Source organism: Carcharhinus amblyrhynchos, chromosome 6 (assembly GCF_965287045.1).
Source record: "Carcharhinus amblyrhynchos chromosome 6, sCarAmb.v2.hapA, whole genome shotgun sequence".
Taxonomy (NCBI): Eukaryota; Metazoa; Chordata; class Chondrichthyes; order Carcharhiniformes; family Carcharhinidae; genus Carcharhinus; species Carcharhinus amblyrhynchos.
In genome coordinates this window covers 49,559,653-49,585,757 of record NC_137329.1, presented here as the reverse complement: position 1 = coordinate 49,585,757, position 26,105 = coordinate 49,559,653, and the positions used below count along the sequence as shown (strand labels likewise).

The 26,105-nt window shown below is 43.2% G+C and overlaps 1 protein-coding gene across 1 annotated transcript in view; it reads right to left on the bottom strand.

Annotated features, from left to right (window-relative positions):
- Positions 1–26,105, bottom strand: part of LOC145344464 (immunoglobulin superfamily member 22-like) — a 102,465-nt gene that overhangs the window by 25,891 nt on the left and 50,469 nt on the right. The window contains exons 11-17 of the mRNA XM_080191610.1: positions 21,151–21,275; positions 18,073–18,214; positions 17,238–17,534; positions 12,941–13,243; positions 8,366–8,539; positions 7,277–7,405; positions 2,013–2,309 (exon numbers count right to left, since the gene is read on the bottom strand). Of these exons, the coding sequence (XP_080047736.1) occupies positions 2,013–2,309; positions 7,277–7,405; positions 8,366–8,539; positions 12,941–13,243; positions 17,238–17,534; positions 18,073–18,214; positions 21,151–21,275 (1,467 nt within the window). The remainder of the gene's footprint in view (positions 1–2,012; positions 2,310–7,276; positions 7,406–8,365; positions 8,540–12,940; positions 13,244–17,237; positions 17,535–18,072; positions 18,215–21,150; positions 21,276–26,105) is intronic.

Here is a 26,105-nt window from a genome sequence, read left to right as displayed (position 1 = left end):
TTATGAATGTGCGATAGATTCTGAACAGTCCTAGCAACTCAAGACTGGGCAACCATGAGGTGTTATGGGCCATCAGCAGCAGCAGAATTGTACTCAACCACAATCTATTAACTCATGATCTGGCATACTCAACAAGGCTCCTTGGACAGCACCTTCCAAACCTACAGCCCTCACCTTGAAGAAATCTTTCACATGACAGTACCATTTTGACTATGATCAGGGTGGAAGAGTCAACTACTACAGGGCATAGGTTTAAGGTGTGAGGGGCGAGGTTTAAAGGAAATGTACAAGGTAGGTTTTTTACATGGAGAGTAGTGGGTGCCTGGAACTCATTGCCAGGGGAGATAGTGGAAGCGGATGCAATAATGACTTTTGAGGACTGTCTTGACAAGTACACGAATAGGATGGGCATAGAGGGATATGGTCTCTGGAAGGGTAGGGAGTTTTAGTTAAGTTGGGCAGCATGGTCGGTGCAGGCTTGGAGGGCTGAAGGGCCTGTTCCTGTGCTGTAATTTTCTTTGTTCTTTGTTTGTTCTTTGAAAGCAATTCACACCTCTGTGAAAATGTTAGGAAGCAATTTTGAAGGGTTAATTCTGTAAAGGGTCAGTGAGCTTAGATGGTGAGAGTGTAGTGCAGAATAATGATGAGATCACAGGTTGAACCCCTGTACCAGCTGTGATAGTTCTTCCAGCCTGCCCCCTTGTATTGTGCCATAGTGATATTACAGCCTGAACCCTGATTAGCAACCTTCAGACAATAAGGATCCTACACAGAGAAAGGGATAGTAGCTAATGGGCAACATTAATTCAAGCACTTCTGTTGCATCACTTCCAATTCATATTTCATGCTTCCTTTTATTTGTTTATGAGATGTAGGCGGTGTTGGTTTGGCCAATACTTATTTCCCAACCCTAGCTGCCCTGAGAAGGTGGCAATGAGCTACTTTATCGTGGTGTAGGTGCACACAAAGTGCTACTGCGAGGAGGTTCTTGAATGTTGTCCCAGTGACAGTGAATGAAGGGCAACGTAGTTCCTAGTGAGGATGGTGTGTGATTTGAAGGGGAACTTGCAGGTGGTGGTGATCCCTTGCATCTGCTGCTTTTGCCCCATAAATTGATAAAAGTCATATGTTTGGAAGGTAATGGAGAAAGAGTTTTTGCGAGTTACCGTAGTGCATCTGATAGATGGTACACACTGCTGCCACTGTTCATTGGTCTGAATGTTTAAGGTACAGGATGGGGAGATGTTCCAGCTGGTGGCTTTGTCCTAGATAGCAATTCTTGAGTTTTGTTAGAGCTGCACTTATCCAGGCAACTGGAGGGTATTCCAAGACTTGCATAATGAGGGGCATAGATCAGCTGTATAGTCAATATCTTTTCCCAAAGATAGAGGAGTCTAAAACCAGAGGGCATAGGTTTAAGGTGAGAGGGGAGAGATACAAAATGGTCCAGAGGGGCAATTTTTTCACACAGAGGGTGGTGAGCATCTGGAACAAGCTGCCAGAATTAGTAGTAGAGACAAATACAATTTTGTCTTTTAAAAAGCATTTAGACAGCTACAAGATGGGTATAGAAGGATATGGGCCAAATACGGGCAATTGGGTCTAGCTTAGCGGTTTAAAAAAAAAGGGCAGCATGGACAAGTTGGGCCAAAGGACCTGTTTCCATGCTGTAAACCTCTATGACTCTATGACAAAGGCAGCAGATACATGGCAATGCTACCAGCCTGAAGTTCCCCTCCAAGCCATCCTGCCTTTTAAATGTATCAGTGTTCCTTAAGAGCTGCTAGGTCAAAATCCTGAAACTTCTCCCACCCATGACAGTACCGTGGGTGTATTTACACCACACGGACTGCAGCACTTCAACAAGGCAGCTCACTACCACATTCTCAAGTGCAAATGGGAATGGGCAATAAATGCTGGCTGAGGCAGTGTAGTCCAAATCCCTTTTTTCAAAAAGCATTATTGTCTCTCAAAATAATTTGAAACCAATTTTCCTCATATAATGGCATTACCTGGAGGTGGCATGGCATAGACACCTTTGGCAAGTTCTGTTGGTTCTCCCACGCCTCCTTCGTTTACAGCTCTGATTCTGAAGAAGTACTTGCCTCGTTCTTGGAGGCCCCCCACAGTGTAATTGGTGCTGGTAATTGGTATCTTACTACACTTTGTCCATTCTTTAGCATCTTCGGCCCTCATCTCCAAGATATATCCCTGAGGCTCATCACCTGAATCTGGTTTTTCCCAGGCTAGAGAGATGCTAGAATTGGTGGAATCCACCACCTTGATATCCTTCACCATTCCTGGAGCACCTGGGTGAAAAAAACCAAGATTAATTGTAACTTCAAAAGAAGTCAACTTGAGAGCAAACGTCATATTTTACTACAAGTATGTTAGGTTAAAAATAAAACATGTAAGCACACAAATAAAAATACACAAAGATAAATCAAGACATTTTCAGTATAAGCATTTTCTTAACACAGGTGAAATGCATTCATTAGGAAAACAGAACAAATATAAGCCTCAGAATTTTGTTTGGTGAGAAGGATTACAATACTGAGAGCTGTGTGATACCAATCAGTCATTTTAGGAGTTTCAGAATCTGACTGATCCTTACCAGCTGATTGAAATTGCTGTAGGACTAGCTGCATAAATTTACATTAGGCTAGTTCTGAATGGCAATGGAGAGATGATTGTTCATTGAAAGAAGCAGCCCACAAAATTGTTGTACTCACACATTGCCTACCATTTAACTGCTCAGTAGTTTCACTGGTGCTGGCAATCCATTACGCATTGTGAACTCCCCCAGTTAATAAAGCCTAGACCATGCTCTCAATTTCACCATTGATCGAGTTACTTCTCATTTCGTGACTGATCATTGGACAACCATTTAATGAGTTTGAATCTAACTTTGAGGTCAATTCATTAAATCTATTCACATGAAACTAGGGACTGAAGAGTACTGGATATGTTATAGGATTAGTGATATAGAGGCCTGGATGAATAACCCAGAGGATGGGAGTTGAAATCCTCCCATTGGCAATTTGAGACATTAAATTTAGTTTGCTAGAATCTGGAAATAAATAGCTCATAAAATTGACAATGAAGTTGTTGGATTGCCATCAAGACTCTATTGGTTCATGAACATGCTTCAGGGAAATAAACTTGCCCTCTTTATCTGATCTGGCCTATATGTAGTTCAGGTCCTACACCAAAGAGGGTTAACTGTACTCTGGAGTGGTCTAGCAAGAAATTCTTTTGTATCAAACTACTACACAACAGTTCACAACTCAATGTCACTTTTTAAAAATTCATATGTGGGACATGGGTATCACTGGTATTTATTGCCCATCCCCAGTTAACCTTGGAAGGTAGTTGAGAGTCAACTGCATTGCTGTGGCTCTGGAGTCATGTGTACACCAGACCAGGTAAGGGCAGCAGATTTCCTTACCTAAAGGACATTAGTGAATCAGAATCGACGATGGTTTCATGGTCATCAGTAGATTCTTAATTCGAGACACTTTTTATTGAATTCAAATTCCACCATCTGCTATGGTGTGATGTGAACCCAGGTCCCCAGAACATTGGCTGAATCTCTGGATTAATAGTCCAGCAATAATACCATTAGGCCATTGCTTCCCCAATAAGTACTCACCTTACCAGCAATATTCTCTCGGAGATGCTGCTCAGGCTGTGCACAATTCAGGGTATAGCATGCAGGGATAAACAGCCAACCAACGTCCCTTTAAGATTCACACATGTTCAATCCCATGGGAATCTTAAAGGGACTAAAGGGAACTGAAAACAACTATGTAAACAGTGTAGGGTATTTTCAACCCCAAAAAGCTTGAACCCGTTCATGTTCAGCTTTAACTAGAGGAGGGATGGAGGGTGATTACTTTCAAATTTTAAGAACTGAGGATGCAGACCACCTTGACCTGAGGACTTGTCAGCCTTTAGGTCTAACTGCTTTCCCAAAACCGTTCCCTTGGTTATGGCAATTGTTTAAATTCCTCTCTCCTTTTCACCTTTTGATTTTCAAGTATATTTGGGGGGAGGTTTCTTTTTAAGTCTTTTACAAAATACTTGTTCAGCGCTTCAGCCATTTCCTTGTTTTCCATTAACAATTCGCACTACGGGTGCAGCACAAACTTAGTTTTTCTTTTTCAATCTAAATACTTATAGAAACTCTTAATGTCTTTTTTTTATATTTCCAGCCATCATTCTCATATACTCAAATTTATCCCTATTTTAGTCATCCTTTGGTGGTTTCTAAAATCTGGTCAACCTTCTGAACTACTGCTAATCTTTGCAATTTGTGCAGTTGCTTTCAATTTGATACAATCCTTAACTTCTTTATTCAACTACAGATGATACATAAGAACATATGAACTAGGAGCAGAAGATGGCAATTCTTGATGGAATGCATCCCAGGGTACTAAAAGAGATGGCGGGAGAAATAGCAAATGCACTCGTGGTAGTTTACCAAAATTCACTGGACTCTGGAGTGGTTCCCGCAATTTGGAAAACAGCAAACGTGACAGCACTGTTTAAAAGAGATAGACAAAAGGCGGGTAACTATAGGCCAGTTAGCTTAACTAGTAGGGAAAATGCTTGAATCTATCATCAAGGAAGAAATAGCAAGACATCTGGATATAAATTGTCCCATTGGGAAGATGCAGCATAGGTTCATGAAGGGCAGGTTATGTTTGGCTAATTTGGTGGAATTCTTTGAGAAAATTACATGCACAGTGGACAATGTGGAACCAGTGGATGTGGTGTATCTGAATTTCCAGAAGGCATTTACATAAGAACATAAGAACATAAGAAATAGGAGCAGGAGTAGGCCATCTAGCCCTTCGAGCCTGCCCCGCCATTCAATAAGATCATGGCTGATCTGTTGTGGCTCAGTTCCACTTTCCCGCCCTCTCCCCATAACCCTTAATCCCCTCTCTTATCAAGAACCCATCAACCCGCTTCTTAAAAATATTTAGCGAGGCAGCCTCCACCACTTCAACGGGCAGAGAATTCCAGAGATTCACCACCCTTTGAGTGAAGAAGTTCCTCCTCAACTCCGTTCTAAACCGCCTCCCCTTTATCTTGAGGCTGTGCCCCCTAGTCCTACTGTCTTTTTTGAGCGGGAAGAGTCTCTCCACCTCTATCCTATCCATCCCATTCATCATCTTATACGTCTCAATGAGATCTCCCCTCATTCTTCTAAACTCTAACGAGTACAAGCCTAGTTTATTCAGCCTCTCCTCATAGCTCAATCCCCTCAACTCCGGTATCAGCCTAGTAAACCTCCTCTGCACTCCCTCCAGGGCCAAAATATCCTTGCGCAGGTGCGGCGCCCAAAACTGCACACAGTACTCCAGCTGCGGCCTCACCAATGCCCTATACAGCTGCAGCAAGACCTCCCTACTTTTATATTCAATCCCCCTCGCTATGAAGGTCAGCATCCCATTCGCCTTCCTGACCACCTGCTGCACCTGCAAGCTGGGTTTTTGCGACTCATGCACAAGGACCCCGAGGTCCCTCTGCACCGTCGCCTGCTGCAGTTTTTCGCCACGTAAGTAATAGTCCTTCCTACCATTCTTCCTACCAAAGTGGACCACCTCACACTTGCCAACATTAAATTCCATTTGCCATTTCCTGGCCCATTCGCCCAGCCTATCTAGATCCTTCTGCAGACTCTCCACACCCTCCGCACAATTTGCCTTTCCCCCAATCTTGGTGTCATCAGCAAATTTCGACACCCTGCACTCGGTTCCCTCCTCCAGATCATCTATATAAATGGTAAATAGCTGAGGCCCCAGCACCGACCCCTGGGGCACCCCACTAGTCACCAACCGCCAATCCGAATAGCACCCATTGACCCCCACTCTCTGCCTCCTATTTGACAACCAATCCTCTATCCACGCTAACACCCTACCCCCAACTCCATGTCCCCTGACCTTCTGCAATAACCTCTTGTGAGGTACCTTGTCAAACGCCTTCTGAAAATCCAGAAAGACCACATCCACCGGCTCTCCTCTATCCACTGCCCTAGACACATCCTCATAGAACTCCAGTAAATTTGTCAGACACGACTTCCCTTTAATGAAACCGTGTTGCGTCCGCCCTATCAAGCAATTCCCTTCAAGATGCCTCGCAATTTCCTCCTTAATGACGGATTCTAACATTTTACCTACCACAGACGTTAAACTAACCGGCCTATAATTCCCCGCCTTTTGCCTGGCACCCTTCTTAAACAACGGCGTAACATTAGCCGTTTTCCAATCTTCCGGCACTTCCCCGGAATCCAGCGACGTCTGGAAAATAACCACCAAGGCATCCACTATAGCCTCCGCCATTTCTTTCAGAACCCTCGGATGCATTCCATCCGGTCCTGGGGACTTGTCCACAATCAGCGCCTCCAGTCTGTCGAGCACCACCTCTCTAGTAACAGTAATGTCATTAAGACCCTCCATTCCTACCACCTTTCCATCGCTAACACCCGGCAAATTATTCACGTCCTCCTCCGTGACAAAGTGCCACACCAAAGACTGCTGCGTAAGATAAAGGTGCACAGTGTTACGGTAATGTATTATAATATTGAATGGCGGAGCAGGCTTGAGGGGCCAGATGGCCCACTGCTGCTCTTAGTTCTTACGTTCTTATGTAATTCAGACCCTTGAGCCTGCTCCTTCATTCAATACTATCATGGCTAACCACATGTCAGTCTTATGCCACGATGTATCCTTCTCAATGAATCTTTCTTTCTTCTTGGGCTAAATCTTTGCTGAAAGTTACTAAATCAAGGCAAAAATATCCATAAAACATGAGAATTTCCCCCAACCCAAAACCCTGCAAAATCCCCATGCTCTGTCTGCACTTCCAATCTCCCCTCGACAATCTCCCCTTGATAATCTCCCACCATCTCCCCACCACAATACTACCTGCTCTGCCACTGCATCCCTCTGTTGCAGGATTTGTTGCGTAACAATCAATCAGGCTGGATGAGAGGGCAAGAAACCCAGTTTCCTATATATAATACCTCCATCCTGCTCCAAATGCACAGTTTGGTAAACACTGGGGTCCAGGTTGCTAATTGCCTGACTTCCCATTAGATAGAATTACAAAAGCAAAGCTTTGGTAAATAGCATTCTGGTAGGTCAAATGCCACAAAACATTTTTTTTAAAAAACTTAGATAGGTAATACTTGCTAAAGGAGCATTTTAAGTGAAAAGTGATTGTCCAAACTATAAACTGATCAGATACTGTAAAAATGGTTACTCACGGATGGGGTCTTTTGCCACCACTGAATTTGATGCAGAGCTGGGCTGGCCAAGACCTGCACGGTTAACTGCCGTAACACGAAACTCATACTCCACATCCTCCATTAGCCCTTCAGATGTAAACTTATTGTCTAGAAAAAAATGGATATATTTTTACCAGGAATGAACTTTAAACCCTGGGACAGGGTTTCCACAAGTCATTTTCAAATTTCAAATGGCAGATTATGAAATTTTTAACAAATGTGCAGAGCTATGCAACTCTTTCACATTTGTTTATCAAATCTTTCCTAAATTCTCTCTCACTGGAAAGATACTGAAAATTACAATAAAAAACTGCAATATTAAATTTGTTTAAAAAGAACTACAAAATGTTACAAGAAAACTCAAGAATTAGCTTCAACAAAGAACTGCAGTTTATCATCCTCCACAAAGAATTTCTGACACTTGCTGCAAAGACGTTGGGAATAGATTGGAGGGAAAGGAGACCTGTCAAAAACTAACTTCGTCATGAAAAACTGATAAAGACCAGAGCCTTCAGACGTTGTACTGTTGGGGAGTAAGAGGAAGTCAGTTATCAGCCCTACTCCTCCATAGCTACACCTCAAGGCAGTTACTTTGTTCAAGGCCTGAGGAGCACTGTAATACTAATGGTAGTAAGGAAAATCCACTGGGATCAGTGCCTCATCACCATCATTTTCATGTGGCAGATTAGGCAGTTCAAGTGATGGTGTAGAGCGAGGTAAATGACAAGGTGGTTACATGGTAGTATGTCTCAACCAATTTTAATTTGCATTGTTTCCGCCATGGTCTCACTTGAAAGTGGACTGAATCGTGAAGAGACAAAAAAAACAAATCTTAAAATAATAACTACAAATTTTTGCCTGGAAAACTATCTATTACCCATTCTATTCCCTCACCAGCCACAGGAATTATGCACGGACTTCCTGGGCAAAGGGGAACGGGGAGGGTGTTATGAGATCAGTAAAACATCGTGGGCCGAAGGGCCTGTTCTACGCTGTAATGTTCTAAAAGGGAAAAGTGGAGATAATCTTAACAATGCTATTAAATATATATGACAACTGGAGTAGGACCTTGAATTGGCTCCTTCGTGGCTGGAATCCAACGATTGCTGCCTTTCTTCCTTCTCTCTACAATATAGCCCAGTATTGGAGCACCTCCATCCTTTGCTGGTGGGGTCCATGTGATGGTGATTGCCTCTTTGCTAACATCTGTGACCTGGGGCTGAGATGGCATTCCAGGTGACTCTGAGAATATAAAGTAAGAAAAGACATTTTTTTCAATGCTCCCACATGATATCAAGGAATGATAGATAAGAAAGGAACCTGTTTGATTGGCAGCCCCAGTTTTTGCCAAAAAGGGACAGAAAACAAAAAAGAAAGTATTAGAGAAAACATCCATATTAAGACCACTATAATAATGTGCAATCTCCCCCGGTTTTACTGCATCTTCCTTCACAAGGCTTATCTTTGAATTCTCCCCTCAGATAGTTACTTTCTGATGAAGCCTCTGTAACCAATCTATCATAATTTGCAAAGTGGGCTGTTTTAGACTTAATAAAAGGTTAAAACCTTTTACCATGGTACAGATAGTGAAGAATGATTTTAACCTTATTGAATTGAATCAGTCAAAAAAAGGTCTAAATAATCCTCAAAAGACAGCATCATCCTGCTTTCCAAAAGTGGGTGGCACAGTGGGGCAGTGGTTAGCTAGGGACCCAGGTCCAATTCCTGGCATGTTCTCTCCTTGTCTGCGAGTTTCCTCCGAGTGCTCCTGTTTCCTCCCACAGTCCAAAAGATGTGCTGGTTAGGTGCATTGGCCATGCTAAATTCTCCCTAAGTGTACTCGAACAGGCACTGGAGTGTGGCAACAAGGGGATTTTCACGGTAATTTCATTGCAATGTAAGCCTACTTGTGACACTAATAAATAAACTTAAACTTAAAAGACAATCATGTAACTGACGGGTAAAAGCTGAGAACAATCTGGGATCCAAGGACTTTGATGAGTGGAGCATGAGAATGATGACAATGGCAACAATGTTAAGAAAAATAAAACCAGCAACAATTTGTAATTATACATTGTAGAAGAACACTCCAAGATACTCCACAGAAATGTAACTTAAAAAACGGACACTGAGATTAGCAGAAGATATTTAGAAGAATTACTGAAAGCTTGGTCAGCAGTAGATGTTTAGGAAAATCTTAAAGGTGCAGAGGGAGAGGACTTTAGAGTGGAAATTTGAGAACATGGTGCCTAATCAGCAGTAGGCATGACCACCAAAGGCAATGGAAGTAGTAGATAAACAAGTGGTCAGAAGATTTAAAAATTTGTTAAGATCCCTGTTGCATTCCACTAGTTAGTTTCCAACCCAAAAATGACTCATTATTCACAATTCTCTACTGGCTAATCAATCCTTCATCCATGCTAATATGTTACCTCAACACCATTGGGCCAACATTATGTAGTAACATTTCATGTGGCATCTTACTGTGTGACTTTTGGAAATCTAAATACACCACACCTACAGATTGCACATTATCCATGTTGCTTGGTACTTCTCAAAAAATGCTAATGGAGTAGTCAAACATAATTTCCTTTTCACAAAACTATGTTGACTCTGCCTAATTATATAATGATTTTCTAAATGTCCAGTTATTACTTCTTTAATATTCAAGTATTTTCCTTAGAATGGATATTAGGCTAACTAATCTACAGTTTCCTGCTTCTTGCCTCTTCTCAGCATCTCTTGATCTGAAAGTAAATTGAAATCAAATTATTCTGTGTTACCACTGATCTGAGCAATTCTATGTTTTTGTCAATGGCGCAGAGGGCAAGGCCTCCCCCATTCAAATTCCCTGTGATATCAAAACAGGTACAAAAATCTAAATACAATCAGGCAGACTCAACATAGTTTTGTGAAAAGGAAATTGTGTTTGACTATTAGCATTTTTTGAGGGAGTAATCAACAACGTGGATAATGCGGAACCTGTCAACGTGGTGTATTTAGATTTCCAAAAGTCACTCAGTAAGGTGTCACGTAAAAAGTTACTACATAAGATAGGCCTCATGGTGTTGGGTAATATATTAGCATGGATGGAGGATTTATTGTCCAATAGAGAATTGTGAATAATGGGTCTTTTGGGGTTGGAAACCAACTAGTGGAATGCAGCAGGGATCAGTGCTGGAGCCTCAATTATTTAAAATCTATATTAATGATTTGGATGAAAGGACCTTGTGTGTGTGTATGTATGTGTATGATAGCTAAACTTATTGATGACACAAAGATAGGTAGGATAGCAAGTATGAAGAGGACCCAAAGAGTCTGTAAAGGGATGTAGATAGGTTAAATGAATGGCCTAAAATTTGGCAGCTGGATTACAATGTGAGAAAATGTGAGCGTGAACAGTTTGGCAGCAAGAATGGAAAAGAATAAAATATTATTTAAATGGAGAGGGCCTGTAAAAATCTGTGGTACAGAGGGATTAGAACCATCCTGGTACATAAATCACAAAGTATACATGCTGGTACAGAAAGTTCCTAAAATCGATAAGGAGTAACTGTTGAATAGACTGTCGGTACTGAAAGTTGACAAGGCAACAGAAGTGGGTGAAATGCATCTAACGATATTGAAGGAAGTGAGAATGGAAATTGCAGGAATGCAAGCCTTAATCTTGCATTCTTTCTCTAGATGCAGGGGAAATGCCAGAGGACTGGAGAATTGCAATTACAGGCCAGTCAGTTTAACATCAATCGTGAGAGAGCTTCTGGAAACAATTATTTGGGATGCAATTAATAATCATGTGGAAAAATGTGGGTTGATTAGGAGGAACCAGCATGGATTTCTAAAATGGAAATTGTGTTGAACAAATTTTCTGGAGATTTTTGAGGAGGTAACAAAAGGGATTGCTGAGGGTAATGCTGTAGGTTTGGTGTACATGGACTTTCAAAAGGCATTTGATGCATTGGAAGCAGTTGTGAGAAGGTTCACCCAGCTGGTTCCTGGGATGAAGGGATTGTCTTATGGGAAAATGTTGAGCAGCCAGGCCTACACTCATCGGATTTTAGAAGAATCAGTGGTGATCTTATTGCAACATACAAGATTCTGAGGGGGCATGAATGTTAGGAAGATGTTTCCATTTTTAGGGGAATGTACAACTGGGGAAACAGTTTAAAAATAAGGAGTCTTGAGTTATATACAGAGGCTGGATAGACTGGGACTTTTTACGCTGGAGCATAGGAGGCTGAGGGGTGATCTTATAGAGGTCAATAAAATAATGAGGGGCACAGATCAGCCAGATAGTCAACATCTTTTCCCAAAGGTAGGTGAGTCTAAAACTAGAGGGCATAGGTTTAAGGGGAGAGGGGAGAGATACAAAAGTGTCCAGAGGGGCAATTTTTTCACACAGAGGGTGGTGAGTTCTGGACAAGTGCCAGAGATAGTAGTAGTGGTAGGTACAATTTTGTCTTTCAAATAACATTTAGTTACATGGATAGGATGGGCATCGAGGGATATGGGCCAAATGTGGGCAAGTGGGATTAGCTTAGGGGGTTTAAGAAAAAGGCGGCATGAACAAGTTGGGCTCAAAGGCCTGTTTCCATTCTGTAAGCCTCTATGACAAGATGGAGATCAGAATAATTCTTTTTATCTCAGAGGGTCATCAGAATTTGGACCTCTCTACCCAAAAGAGTAGTGGAAGTTTGGTCATTGAATGTATTCAAGGCTGTTAGGGAGATTATTGATCGACAAGAGAGTCAAGGGTTATTGAGGGTGGGGGTTGGAGGCAGGCAGAGAAGTGAAGGCCACAGTCAGATCAGTCGTAGTCTTGACTGGCACAGCAAGATTGATGGGCCAAATAGTCTAATCTTGCTCCTAGATTTTATGATAAATGAACAGTCATTGGTTTGGACTCCAGGATTACTTGTCACTCAATTTAATCAGCATTCATTTTCAGTGGATTCAGCTATCAATTTTTTCGGTAGGAACTCCATTTGCATTATGAGATGAAATTGTTACCCATTCTGTATTATGTGTACAAATAATAAGCGTATTAACAAAGAATGGGTTCAGGATGTTGATGCATCTTTCAAACAGAGGAAATCTTCCATCGTCATAAGCCACGAAGGTGAGATATCAGAGATGGAACAGTCCTATCTTTCCGCTAACGGAAATAAATTGGAGATGTGGATCTCATCCATAAACAATTTGAAGAATTGTGGGAGATTAAAAGTTCATTTGAGCTATTTGTAATGGATGTCCTTTTAATTATGGGCTGCAATTCTCTGGCCATTCATGCCCTGCCGTCGCTGCCACCAAATTTCCATGCACTGAAAAGGAACCGAAGAATCCCAGCCGTGAGCAAGGTTGGAGGATTCCTGCCATGATTTCACACAAAACTTGCATTTATATCACACTGTATCTCTTCGAGAAATATCTCAAACTGCTTGAAGAGTATTTTGGAATGTAATTATATTAGAAAAATTGTTCAATATAACTGGAGGAAAATGGCTCCAGTAACAAAGGATTCATCTAGTATAGTGTAATATTTAAAAATATCATTGGTGCCTTTGAAGGATTCAATTCTAATTTCATATTCAATTATCTGTTCTATCAGTACTGGTAGGTTGAAAACTCAATGTGCACATTTACCAATAGGGTCACCAGCTAAGACTTCTTCAGAATCGAGGGGATCGCTCATTCCTTCACTGTTTACTGCTCGGATTCGATATTGGTACGCTTGTCCTTCTTCAACCTTGTTGGTGGAGAAAGTTGTAGTGTTGCTGTCAACCTCACCAACCTTGATCCATGATTTTTTTCCAACAAGCTTCCTCTCAATGATGAAGCTGGTTATTTGTTTCCCTCCATTATCACGCGGTGCCTTCCATTTCATTGTAATACACTTCCTAGTGTGCTCCAGGAATTCCACTTTGCCTTGAGGAGGTTTGGGTCTGTCTGCATGAACAGAAAAGCAGAATGATTCTATTCACATTAAGCAACATCAATAGACCTTCTTAAAGTTAGCATTCAAACCATCATATTGACTTTCCTTTTTGTTATGTTTTTATAGCTCTGTAATTTTATGTGTGTCAAGATTCTTTCGTGTTTTTGTGGCTCCACCCTCTCAAATGGTTGGTGAGTATTCATTCATGCTCCTAGACTGAACCTTGGTAGATGATAAGAAGGCTTCAAGGTGTCAGAAGGTAGGGAATTTGTCTAAGATTTCCCAGTCTTTTTCCTGCTTTGGTATCAATGGTGCAGTTATGTCTCACTCAGTTGAACTTCTGTTGAATGTGGTCTTCAAGGACATTGATGTTGTGAAGACTCACAATATTGGTGACATTGAGTCAGACACAGATGACATGGCCTTCTATTGTTAACTTTCATTTTCTGGCACTTAAGTGACCCAAATATTACCTGCCATTTATCCGTCCAAGTCTGGATAGCTTAGCCAGAGCCTGCTGCTAACTAGTATGGAGTACTTCAGTACAGAACTGAATTGCTCCATTCTGATCTCATGGTGGATTGAAAATCATTAAAGAAGCAGGTGAAGATGTTTTCCTAAACAACACTGCACTGACGTCTGACAACTAAAACCATCTTCCTCTGTGTCTTGTATGACAATGATCACTGTGGGTTTTTCCTTTTCACCCTCAGTGACATACATTTTGTTCAGGTTCCTTGATGCCACACACAGTTGAATGCTGCCTTGAAGTTGTGGATAGCTATTCTCACCTCCATTAGCTATTTTCATCTGTCCTACAGCACTTAACTCTTGAATCATGCAGTCATCCAGGCAAGTGGAGAGTATTCCATTCCACTTCTGGCTTGTTGAAGGTGAACAAGATTTGGGAATCAGGAAGCGATTTACTTGCTGCAGCATTTGCAGCCTCTGACCTTCTTTTGGCCATTGTATTTACATGGTTGGTTGAGTTCAGTTCATGGTCAATCATAAGTTCCAGGGTGTTGATAGTGGGGCATTCAGTGATGATAATGCCTTTGAATGTCAAGGGAATATGGTTGGATTCTCTTTTATTGGAAATGGTCATTGACTGATCCTTGTATGGTGTGAATGTTACTTACCAATACTGAATCACAGCATCCCTACATTGCAGAAGGAAGCCATTCGGCTCATCGAGTTGCATCAGCTCACCAACAGAGCATCCTACCCAGATCCTATCCCCATAACCCCACATAGTTACTCCGCCAATCCTCCTAACCTACACATTTTGGGACACTAAGGGGCAATTTGGGATGACCAATCCACATAACCTGTATATCTTTGCAGTTGTTTTAGGATGGCACAGTGACACAGTGGCTACCACTGTTGCCTCACAGCTTCAGGGACCCAGGTTCATTCTCACTCCTTGGATGACTGTTGTCTGTGTGGAGTTTGCACACTCTCCCCTGTCTGCATAGGTTTCCTCTGGGTCCTCCAGTTTCCTCCCACATTCCAAAGATGTGCAGGTTAGGTGGATTGGCCATGATAAATTGCCCCTTAGTATCCCAAATTGTGTAAATTGGGGGATTAGCAATTACGGAAATTGGGCAGGGAGGGGTGAGGATGTTAGCCTTGGTAAGATTCTGAGTCAGTGCAGACTCAATGGGCCGAATAGCGTCCTTCTGGATTCTATGATCTTTGGACTATGGGAGGAAACTGGAGCACATGGAAGAAATCATTGCAGACACAAGGAGAAAGTATAATGTCCACACAGACAATCACCCAAGGCCAGAATTGAACCCAGACCCTTGGCGCTGTGAGGCAGTAGTACTAACCGCTGGGCCACCATGCCAGCCCTGAATGTTGTCCAGTTCTTGCTGCAAATGGGCACAGATTGCTTCACTCCCTAGGGAGTCATGAATGGTGCTGAACATCCCTACTCTTGACCTTATAATGGAGGGAAGGTCATTGATAAGGCTGCTAAAGGTGGTTGGGGTGAGAATACTACCCTAAGGAACTCCTGCTGTGATGTCTAAGGTGATTGATCTCCAATAACTACAACCATCTTCTTCTGTGTTAGGTCCAAACAATAGAGAGTTTTCGACTACTTTTGCTAGAACTTCTTGATGCCACACTTGGTCAAAAGTGGCCTTGCTGTCACTCTCACCTCAGCTCTTGAGTTCAGCTGCATTGTCCATGTTTGAATCAAGGCTGTAATGAGGTCAGGAGCTAAATGGAGCTGGTGGTCCCCAAATTGAGCAGTGAGTGTTTTTGGGTGAGTGCACTATTGACAACCCCTTCTATCACTTTGCTGATGATTGAGAGTTGACTAATGGGACAGTAATTGACTGGGTTGAATTTGTCTACTTTTTGTGGGGTAGATGCCAGTATTGCAGCTGTCCTGGAACAGCTTGACTAGGGGTACAGCTAGATCTAGAGCACAAGTCTTCAGTACTATTACGGGAATATTGGTAGGGCCCATAGACCTTTGCAGAATGCAGTTTAATGCCACATTGAATGAATTGAATTGGCTGAAAACTGGTATCTGAAGGAGGCCAAGATGGATCATCCACTCGGCAGTTCCAACTAAGAATTGATAAAATGCCTGAACCTTATCTGTTACAAAGATATGATGGGGGAGTCCAGTATATGAGGATAGGGATATTTGTGGAACCTCATTCTTCTATTAGTTGTGTAATTGTTCACCACCATTCATGACTGGGTGTGGCAGAACTGATCTGTTGCTTACCTCCGTCTATTGTGTGCATACAAATCATCCTGTGATGTAGCTTCATTAGGTTGACACCTCATATTTAGGGATGCCTGGTACTGCTCTGGCATGCCTTCTTGCAGTTTTCATTGAAAGTTGATTCCCTGGCTTAAAAGTAATGATAAAGTGGGAGAAATGCCAGACCATGAGCTTGCGATGTTGGTTGGATAAAATTCTGCTGCTGCTAATGGCCCAAAGCATCTCAGAGTTGCCCAATTTTGAGTTGCTGCATTTGTTCACAATCTATGCCATTTAGCACCACACAGCATGAAGATGAAGGTCCTCAGTGTGAAGGTAGGAACTTTGTCTCCACAAGGAGTGTGTGTGGTTCTACCAATAAAAGGCAGATGTATCCATGACAGGCAGATTGGTGAGGACATGGTCAAATGGGTTTCTTTTTCTTGCTGTTCTCTCACCAACAGCTACAGACCCAGTCTAGCAACTATGACTTTTAGGACTTATCCAACTGGGTCAGTGGTAGTCACTCCTGGTGATGGACGTCAAAGTCCCCAGCCAAAGCACTTTGTGCTCTTGCCACCCTCAGTGCCTCTTTCAATTGGTGCTGATTCATTGGCTAAAGGAAGATAGTAGGTGATAATCAGCAGGAGGTTTCCTTTCCCATGTTGGATCTGATGCCATGAGATTTCATCAGGTCCAGAATCAATGCTGATAACACCCGGAGCACCCCCTTCATGCCTATATACTTCTGTGCTGCTGCTTCTAGTGGGTCAGTCCTGTTGGTGGGAAAGGGTATACCCAGGGATGGTGGTGTCTGGGACATTGTCTGTAAGACATGATTTTGTGAATATGACCGTCATTGATGGTTGTTGCTTCATTAATATGTGGAACAGTTCTCTCAATTTTGTCACAAGCTCCTAGACATTAGCAAAAAGGAATGGAATTTTGGGAAGTGATTTCCTGGCTCACCCTGTGGCGGGATCTTCTGGTCCCACCGATGGCAAATTCCTGCAGCGGGTATCCTGGCAGCTAGAGTGGAATCAATGGGAAAGACCTGCTGCTGGGTAATGGCAGGCTGCTATCTGCCACTGAGAACCACACTGCAGTGAGGCCAGAAAATCCCCTCCCATTGTAATGCTGTTGGAAGACAGTGCAATATTATAGGTGGCATATAATATAAGCACAATCTTGGCCATGAGTCTTAAGTAGTTCTTTTTGTTATTATAAGGAGATCACAAAGAAAGAGAATGGAAAAAAATCACATTAGTTCTTTAGCTTACCAATGACATTTAGCTGCAGATTAGCAGAGGTTGAGCCACAATCACTCTTGAGTTTCAATGTAATGTTCCCAGTGTCCTCTCTGACACAGCGTTTTAGCACTAACACAGTCTGCGTGCCAGACTTCTCTATCTCTGTTCTATCATCTTCAAACACCTCAATGCCATCTTTGAACCACGTAACCTTTGGAACGGGTTTCCCCTTAAATGGGATCTTAATAGTTGCTGTCTGTCCTGCCTTAACGGTGATTGGATCCTTGGCTAATGCTGCAAGTATATCAGGATCGATTACAGGTGGATCTGCAAAACAAAAAATGGACACAACATCAGCATCACAACATCTCGTTATGCCATGAGAATAATCCTAATTCAGTTATGCAAATGGAATATTTCACACAGCAAAAGTCTTATGATTAAAGCAATAAGGTTTCATAACCTCATTGCATTTATGGGCTGGAACTCTCCTGTCTCGCATGGCCTGTTGTCACTGGCAGGGAGAATTTGGCACTCAGCTAAATCTCCGTTCACTGTTGCGGGAATGGAAAATCCCAGCTGCAGACAAGGTCAGAGAATTACAGCCATGATATCAGCCTGAATACAGGAAGGAAAAAAGGCAACGGGACAGAATCTCTTTAAATTCAATTGAATCCTAAGTTTTCTCAATGTTACAGGAAAGTTAATTGCGATGAAAATCAATCAGGTTCAACACTGGGGAAGCAATCTGTTCCACCAGGTTTACGCCTAGGAGGTAAAGATGAAAATTTGCGTCCAGGTGTCCAGTAAATTGAACTAAGTACGTTCTGAATGTAATGTTCTGGGTGACAGACAATGTGAATACCTGCAATAGAGAGTACAGCCTCACTCTCAGCTCCTTTAGCTCTAAATGTGTATTTTCCTTCATCCTCATCACCTGTTTTATTTATGATCAGTTTGTGCACTGCTCCTTGCTTCACAATCTGTATGTTTTTTGTGTCTGTAATCTGAATAGAAAAACAAAGAATAAATAAGGAAGAAAGAATCAAAAGAAATAAGGGTTCTGGATAGTAAGGAAAAACGTATGGCCTAACATGAGGTAGATACCTTAATTAAACGAAGCATGTAAAGTGGTATAGGCCAGATTTCAATACTAGGATTGGGACCCTTACATCGCCTTCCTTTCCAGGTCCCAACTCTACACAATATCACCTTCATAAATGCAATATTATTTTCATATGCGAAATCGTTAATTCATCTAAAGTCATATTCACCTCACAATTAGTGGTGGCATATGAGCAAACAGGCAGGTTTGAGGTGACAGCTATTGCTGAGATTGCCTTTTGACCAAGGAATGGAAAGAGGTACTGAACAAAGATCAATGAGAAACCTGGCCCAAGCCAGGGCAACCACATGAATTTGAATGCCTCACTGGAGATACAGCTGGAGGCAGTGGCAGACAGAAAAAATGCCCTGTTCTCTGCCAGTGGCAACAGATAGCTTGCATTGTTCACAAAGAAGGCACAGTTGAACATGGCTAACAGGGTCAACAACAGACGTGAGGTGAGAAGGAATTTGATGCAGTCATCGTCATCATAGAATCTTTACAGTGCAGAAGGAAGCCAGACAATCAAAGCTGGAATCAAACCCAGGTCCCTGGCGCTGTGACGTAGCAGTACTAACCACTGTGCCACCATGCTGCCCAGTGTCAGTGCAGAGTTTGCACTTTCTTCCTGTATCTGCACATGTTTCTTTCAGGTGCTCCAGTTTCCTCCTACACTCCAAAGATTTGCGAGTTGGGTGGATTTGGCCGTGTTAAATTGCCCCTTAGTATCAGGGGGACAAGCAAAGTAAATATATGGGGTTACGGAACAGGGTCTGAGTGGGATTGTTGTCGATGCAGACATGACAGGCTGAATGGCCTGTCTGTGTTGTGACAATTTTGTAACTTGTGCTGTGATTCCCTCATTGTGTGCCTCCTCCAGTCCAATATGTTACTTAATTCTGCCACAACATCTGACATAACTATTGATTATAGCTGCTATAGTCAATGCACAAGGGCTTCCGATTAACCTTCAGCATCCACTCTTCCCCTCTGCCTTCCATCATTATAATCCGCTGCAAACCTTTACTGCTCTTTATCAAATGCCTTTGCGTCAGACAGCTGGCAGAATCCAGATGCCCCGATGAATGGGGTATTGGCCAGAAATCAGGATTCCTGACGGGCATGAGGGTTTTTGGGATTCATCTGCCCCACCCCGGTGGCCTCAATCAGGTTACCACCCAGAGCAGGCAACAACCTGATAATTATATAAACACGCATTCACCAGCATCCCACCACCATTCCCTGTCCACCTTTGGGAATGGAACTGAGTGGACTTTACTGTTGCTACCCAAAAGCAGGGACATGGTGTGCTGAAACTTGAGGGTCCAGGAAAGCACCACCAACCCCTCAGAAAAGAGGGATACCCATTCCCCACAACTCAAATCACAGGTCACTCCACCCACAAACCCATGCAGGCATGAGGCTGACCCAATCCAAACCCCTCAATCCCTCTTCCTCCTCAGACCCTCTCATTCAGCCTCCCTTCAGGCCAAGCACCTTGGCAGTGCCAACACACTTTCCCTTGGCACTGTCACTCTGGCCTGGTGCTTTGGGCCGCAAAAGAACTCAAGGTAGATAGGTCCAGGGGCCATTGGCCCCTCTGCTGTTTCCAGGCTGCAGAGAAAGGTCCCTCAAGGATCTTGGGAGTTGGGTGAACCCAGGCTGGGTGCAAAGGATTGACTTCACCACTCCTCTTCAGGATGGAAGTGTCATGGCTGGATTGCCCCATCTAGCCCTGGCACACCTGAAGATCACCCCTGGCTTGATGATTTCAAGCAGCCCTGAGATCAAATTCTGCATTCTTGCCTCCTGTCAGCTGTGCAAATTCTGAAGTGGCCAGATCACTTCAACCTTCATGCCACCCCCCTGGTAACTTGGCAGGATTTTAAACAATTGCAGCACTCCATTCTGCAACTGAGATTTTCCTTGTCAAAAGCTTTAGGTCATGGCAAATTCTTGAAGACCAGTGACAAAAGAGGAAATGTCAATTTTACCTGTGGGAGTGAGTGAGTGAGGGGAGAGGAGAGCAGTTGGTGTTCCGGTCTGCCCAGCTATGTACTCAGGCCCAATGTATGCACACAGCTTTGACTGGAAGTTGCAGAGGGTGAAGGCCATACAAAACCCTATAGATATTGTGGGGAGCAAGAAATCCTACTATTGGCCAATGGCAAGCCACCTCTGTTGCTGGAGTGCATGCTGTGGCAGGGCTGGAAAATCCCACCCACAGAGTTTTTCTATGCACCATCCTTTGTTCCAGATCTTTTAGGTCTCAGAACAATCATGATCTCTGTGAATTGTAGAACAGGGTTCCTATCTTTCTCCCAAGTTCCCAGATGAGTTCTCTCCCAGCTCTGACCGATGAGCAAGAGTGGACAGGAATAAATGTATCAAGTTTATACCACAACCAACAGTAGTATGCTGTCAATATCACCCAGGCAGCATGACAATCACAATGTAGCTAGAAGATTTCTCAACCTTAACTTTTTACTATAACTCATAATAATGATCTTCGTGGTAACAGCTAATGTTCAGGGGACCTGGGTTCAAATCACGTCATGGCAGAAGGTGGAATTTGAATTCAATAAAAAATGTCTGGAGTTAAGAATCTACTGATGACCATGAAACCATCATCAATTGTTGGAAAAATCCATCTGGTTCATAATGTCCTTTAGGGTAGGAAATCTGCTGTCCTGATCTGGTCTAGCTTACATGTGTCTCCAGAGCCACAGCAATGTAGTTGACTCTAAACTGCCCTCGGGCAACTAGGGATGGGCAATAAATGCTGGCCTAGCCAGTGATGCCCATGTCTCACAAATTAATAAAAAAACATATACATACCTCTTTTCCATCTTTTAGCCATACCCCATCAACTTTCTCATCATTCAGTACCACGCAGAATTCCGCAGGTTGTCCTGTCTGAGGGTGGGCATCAGACATTCCACTCTTAACTGTAGCAAACCGGTCTGGAAATGTGTGAAAATTAAACATGTGTTAATGTGTAACTCAAGCCATTGCTGCCACACACTCTGCTCATACAATCCCGATTCCATGTTTATGCATTCTCCTAATCATATGTTCACACCTTCATAAACACTATTCAGCTTTCAATTTCACTCACTCATACCCCCAAATCTGCACATCTTCATTATCACACCCATTGATCGCTCTGCCAATTGCACATTGATACATCTTCCTGACAGCATACACTCACACCCTCTCAATCATAAATTTTCACATTCCAAATTATATTGATTTACCCTCCTGATCACAAATATTCATCTCTTCCTTTGAATGTGCACACACTCACCTCATTTCAAAAATACACTAACGATCACAGATTCAGATCCCTTTCCAACACTCCTACACCTGCCCAATTGCACAATTGCATCCTGTTAAACATTCTTTCACAACATCACAACTACACATTCACATACTTTATGATTGTGCAGTTTCTTGTCCTCCTAATTAACTCTCTAGCACCCTCTTGACTGCATATTCTAACAGTAGCAGCGGTGTGCACCATCTACAAGCAGGAACTCACCTTAGCAGCACCTTCCAAACCAACGACCACCACTATCAAGAAAGGCAAAGGCAGCGGACACATGGGGGACACTACCAAGTGGAAGCTCCCCTCCAATTCTGGCTTGGAAAAATATTCCTTCATTGTTGCTGAGTCAAAATCCTGGACTTCCCTCCTTAACAGCACAGGAACTGCAGCGGTTCAAAAAAGCAGCTCACCACCACTTTCTCAAAGGCAATGAGGAATGACCAATAAATGCTTGCCAAGTCAATGATGCCTATATCTGGTAAATGAATTTTTGAAAAGCATTCTAATATGTCCCAATAATGCACTCATATTCTCCTATTTACGTACTCTCCTCTCAAAGTTTTGGGAAAGAAATCTGATGCATAGCATTGTAGTTGATTCTGAATGCCCTCTGAAATGGTCTAGCAAGCCATTCAGTTGCATCAAACCACCACAAAGTCTCAGATGAATGAAACCAAATGGACGACCAACATCAATCTAGGCACTAAAACAACAATGGCAAACTCAGGCCTGTTGACCCTGTACTAACATTTGGGGGATTGTGCCAAAATTTCAACAGCCTGACGTAGTCATTGTTACAGATATATTTTGTCGTGGTTCCCCAAGACGACAACTTATTTAACCCGATTAAAACAGAGAGTCTGAGTTGTAATCTTCCAAGCAATAGGCTTTATTTCCAGTACAAGAGAAATAAAGCCGGGAGGTCCGGAACACTCCACAGAGCCCTCGGCTTACAGTCTTTTTATGCACATTTCAGCTCCATATCTCAAGATTCTTATCTCGCTTTTACAATGCGACCTCGTTTAGCCACCATTGTTTCTGTACTGACCCCTTATTTACCTTGCTTGAGATTGGTCACCCATTGTTACATCTCTTTTCCTCTCGAAACCATGGTAGTTACATCCTTTGCCCTTATCTTTACGACTCTGCTTGTACAACAATAGTGGTTTAGCTGACTTAGGCCGAATGTGAAGAAAAACATGCTCACTTTATTCTTTCTTGCTTGTTACGATCATATATTAAGCTGGACAGCTGTATAGTACCCATTGTCTCCCCAAGTGACTGCTGTTTACTTCATCGGGTTGCATGCACTGATTTCATCAGCTATACTTGATTATGTGAAGTAACCTACTAGTCCCATCCTAAATCTATTTCAGGAAGACACTCTAATACTATCCGTGATTCCATACTTCATACCCAGTTTAGGTACAATTATTCAGTACAAATTCTCTGAGTACAAACATGCTTACATACTGAGTACAAATTTCCTTACATATCCCCCCTTTGAGACTATCCCCTAGTCTCATCCCAATTACCAAGGCCAGCTCAGATAGTCCCCCTTGTTTGGCCCTGTTCATATGCACATATTTAATCACACTTGTAGGCAACGTGGGGGAGCCAAGTACTTTGGTCAGGGATCAATGTCCCCATTCTAGTCTTATCATGGCTTGTCTAGCAAAAGTCCTGATTTTTAGGTTGCTCCCCCAGATTGCCTGCCCCTAACAGTCATCAGCCAAAAACCTTCCCACCCTTGTCTAGGGAAGGGAAAAAGACTGATTCCTGTGTACAGACTAAGTCTCTTGGTCTCCGTAGGCATCGGTGAGGTTGTAGAACGATCCTCCACTAGTGCAGCTATTTCGCAAACTGACAGGTTTCAATTTCGACCAGGGTCATTGTGAATTCATCCAGCGGGGGCAGTTCAATGTTTCCCCATTCCTTAGTTGTCCCTCCCAAACGTGGGTTGCTTGTCACTTGTGTCACCATTTGTCACACTGCCAATCTAGCAAGGAGAGATCTCAGGACAGGTAAAAAACAGCAAAATATTAATCCCAGGATGGTTATTGTCATGGCTGCCACAACTCCAGCTTTAGCAAACCAGGCCCCCCATCTTCCTAACATATTGTCCAGCCAATTCCATATCCCATTGTGACTGTGGCTGCCTTTTCGTATGCCCACCAAGCTGCTGCCAGACCTTGATAGCAAGGAGGATACCCCATTGCTACGTCGTCTAGCTTGGTGCTGTAATATGCTACAGCCTGCCTTCGTCTGCCCTTGCAATTCTCCTGCATTAACACTGCTGTAGCAAACCCTGCTTCTCTGTTACTCACAAATAAGTCAAAGGGTTTGTCATAGGTTGGTAAAGCCAATGCTCGTGCCTGTGCCATTTCTTTCTTTATATTCACAAATGCTTCTGAAGCATCTTTGTCCCATCTTAGTTTGGCTTTTAACTCTTCACACCCCGCCTCCTTTTCCCATTTCTCCTGTATCTCGGGTTTCTGTTCGTCATCAAATATCATTGTGCTGTGTAGCTCTGTCCTTGGCCATTCGGCCTGTGGAACCCAAGTATCTATCAGCTTCCCCCCAAACTTCCCATACCTGTTTTTTAACTTGCTCCTCCATGTCTCCCAACCAGTACACATTAACCCCTTCCTTTCCTGGTACTCCAAGTAAATACACTCTCATCAAATCAATTCCTTGTTCTGTACATTCTAATTTTAGTCCTAAACCTAAGATTGCATCTCTTCCTAATAAATTTAATGGCATTCTATCACACACTAATATAGGTACATGAGTAGTTTTGCTTCCAATGGTGACAGGTACCGGCGTTGTCATCTGAGTTAACGTTACTTTCCCCGAGAACCCCACAGTTTTCACAAACTGGTTTGATAATGGTAGGTGATTCGCATATTTTGTTTGTATGCACGTACACATGGCGCCGGTGTCTATCATCATGGGGACCTCAACCCCTCCTACTCTAACACTAATTATGGGTTCCTGATCTGCTGTATCTGTTATTTGTACGTACTGTCCTGCCATTTCAGGGTTCTCAGGGCCCCCCTATAGGGAGCTCTGAAAATTCACAGGTCCCTGCAGCACAGGAGTGTTATTCAACGGCATTTGCGCCATTTGCTGGCCTATCTGCTGCTGGTTTTCTCCCTGCCTGTAAGAGTTCTGTGGGCAATTTCTTTTTATATGTCCTGCTTCCCCGCACCCCCAGCATACGCCTGGAGGGCCAGGCGGCGGTCCCTGCCTTAGAAGCTGCTGATTTCCCTGTCCCTGTCCTCTCTGGTTCTGATAGGGTGGCCTACCACCTCCGTGTCCTTTCCCATTTCTATTCCAGTCAGTCTGATTTTGTGGAGCATAAGGGTGTTGATAATTTAAGCCATAGCCTCCTGGGTTCATGGACAGCGGGAAGGCAGAAATGTTGTAGGTTATGATGGGCTGGCCTCCATCTCCGTTTCTCCCTAGCATCGGTGCAGGTATTTCCTCTGTCTTTTGGTTCACCACCATCGGTGCTATTTTCTTGGGTGTGGGGTCTTCTTTCACTTTCAGCTTTTCCTTACTTTTAATTTCTTCCAGCTGGGCTTGCAGGAGTTTGCGTTGTATCTCCTTCAACTGTTTGTCTGCATTTTTTTCCTCCCTGCGGTGTCTTTCCACTGCATGGGCAACATAGTCCACAAACTCTCAGTAGTTTTTCGAATCCAGGCCCACCACTTCTTCCAGTCTTGCCTTAGCTGAAGTCGGCAGGCCTTCTAAGATTGCGGCTCGGAACAGGGAGTTGGTCAGCGGGTCTGTTAGAATGTCCCTCTCCGTGTCCCTTCTCCACCTTCTTAATTGGTTTTCTATGTACACGGCCGCATTCTCTTCCTCACCCAACGGTTCCCCTCTCAGAGTTTTTATATCCATCCGATTGGGGTACATATCCCGTAGTGCTTGCCAAATGTCGTGGCGGTATGGGTCCATTAGTGTTCCATCCACATCCGGGTCATAGGCTGCAGTCGGGATGCCAGCACGTCTCATTACTTCAGCCATTTGGTCCATTCCCAGCACTTTTGTCAAGAGGGCTTTGATGTCACCCAGCACCATCCTCTTTCCCATCATTCCAGCCTCCAGCTGTCCAATCCACCTTCCAGCTCCGTCCAAAATATTGGGTAATTCGTTAATTAAATAAGGCAAGTCCTGACCTGACCAAGGAATATATTGCAGTCTGCCACCCTTCAGAATCACCGGGAACATCCCTTTCTCCCTTCGTTCCTCTGCTGGATATTTTACAGGTTGGTGTCTTTTCCGCATTGATTTTCTTCGTCCCCTTAACACTGACTGTCTCTCCTCCTCTTCACTACTTTCTTCTGTCCCTTCTTCCATTCTTTCTCTCTCTGGGTGCTTCCATGTCCATGCTCTCCCAAACTTTCGTCCGTCACCCCCTCTTTGTACTTCCCAGCATTTGTCCTCTGTGCTGCTTTCT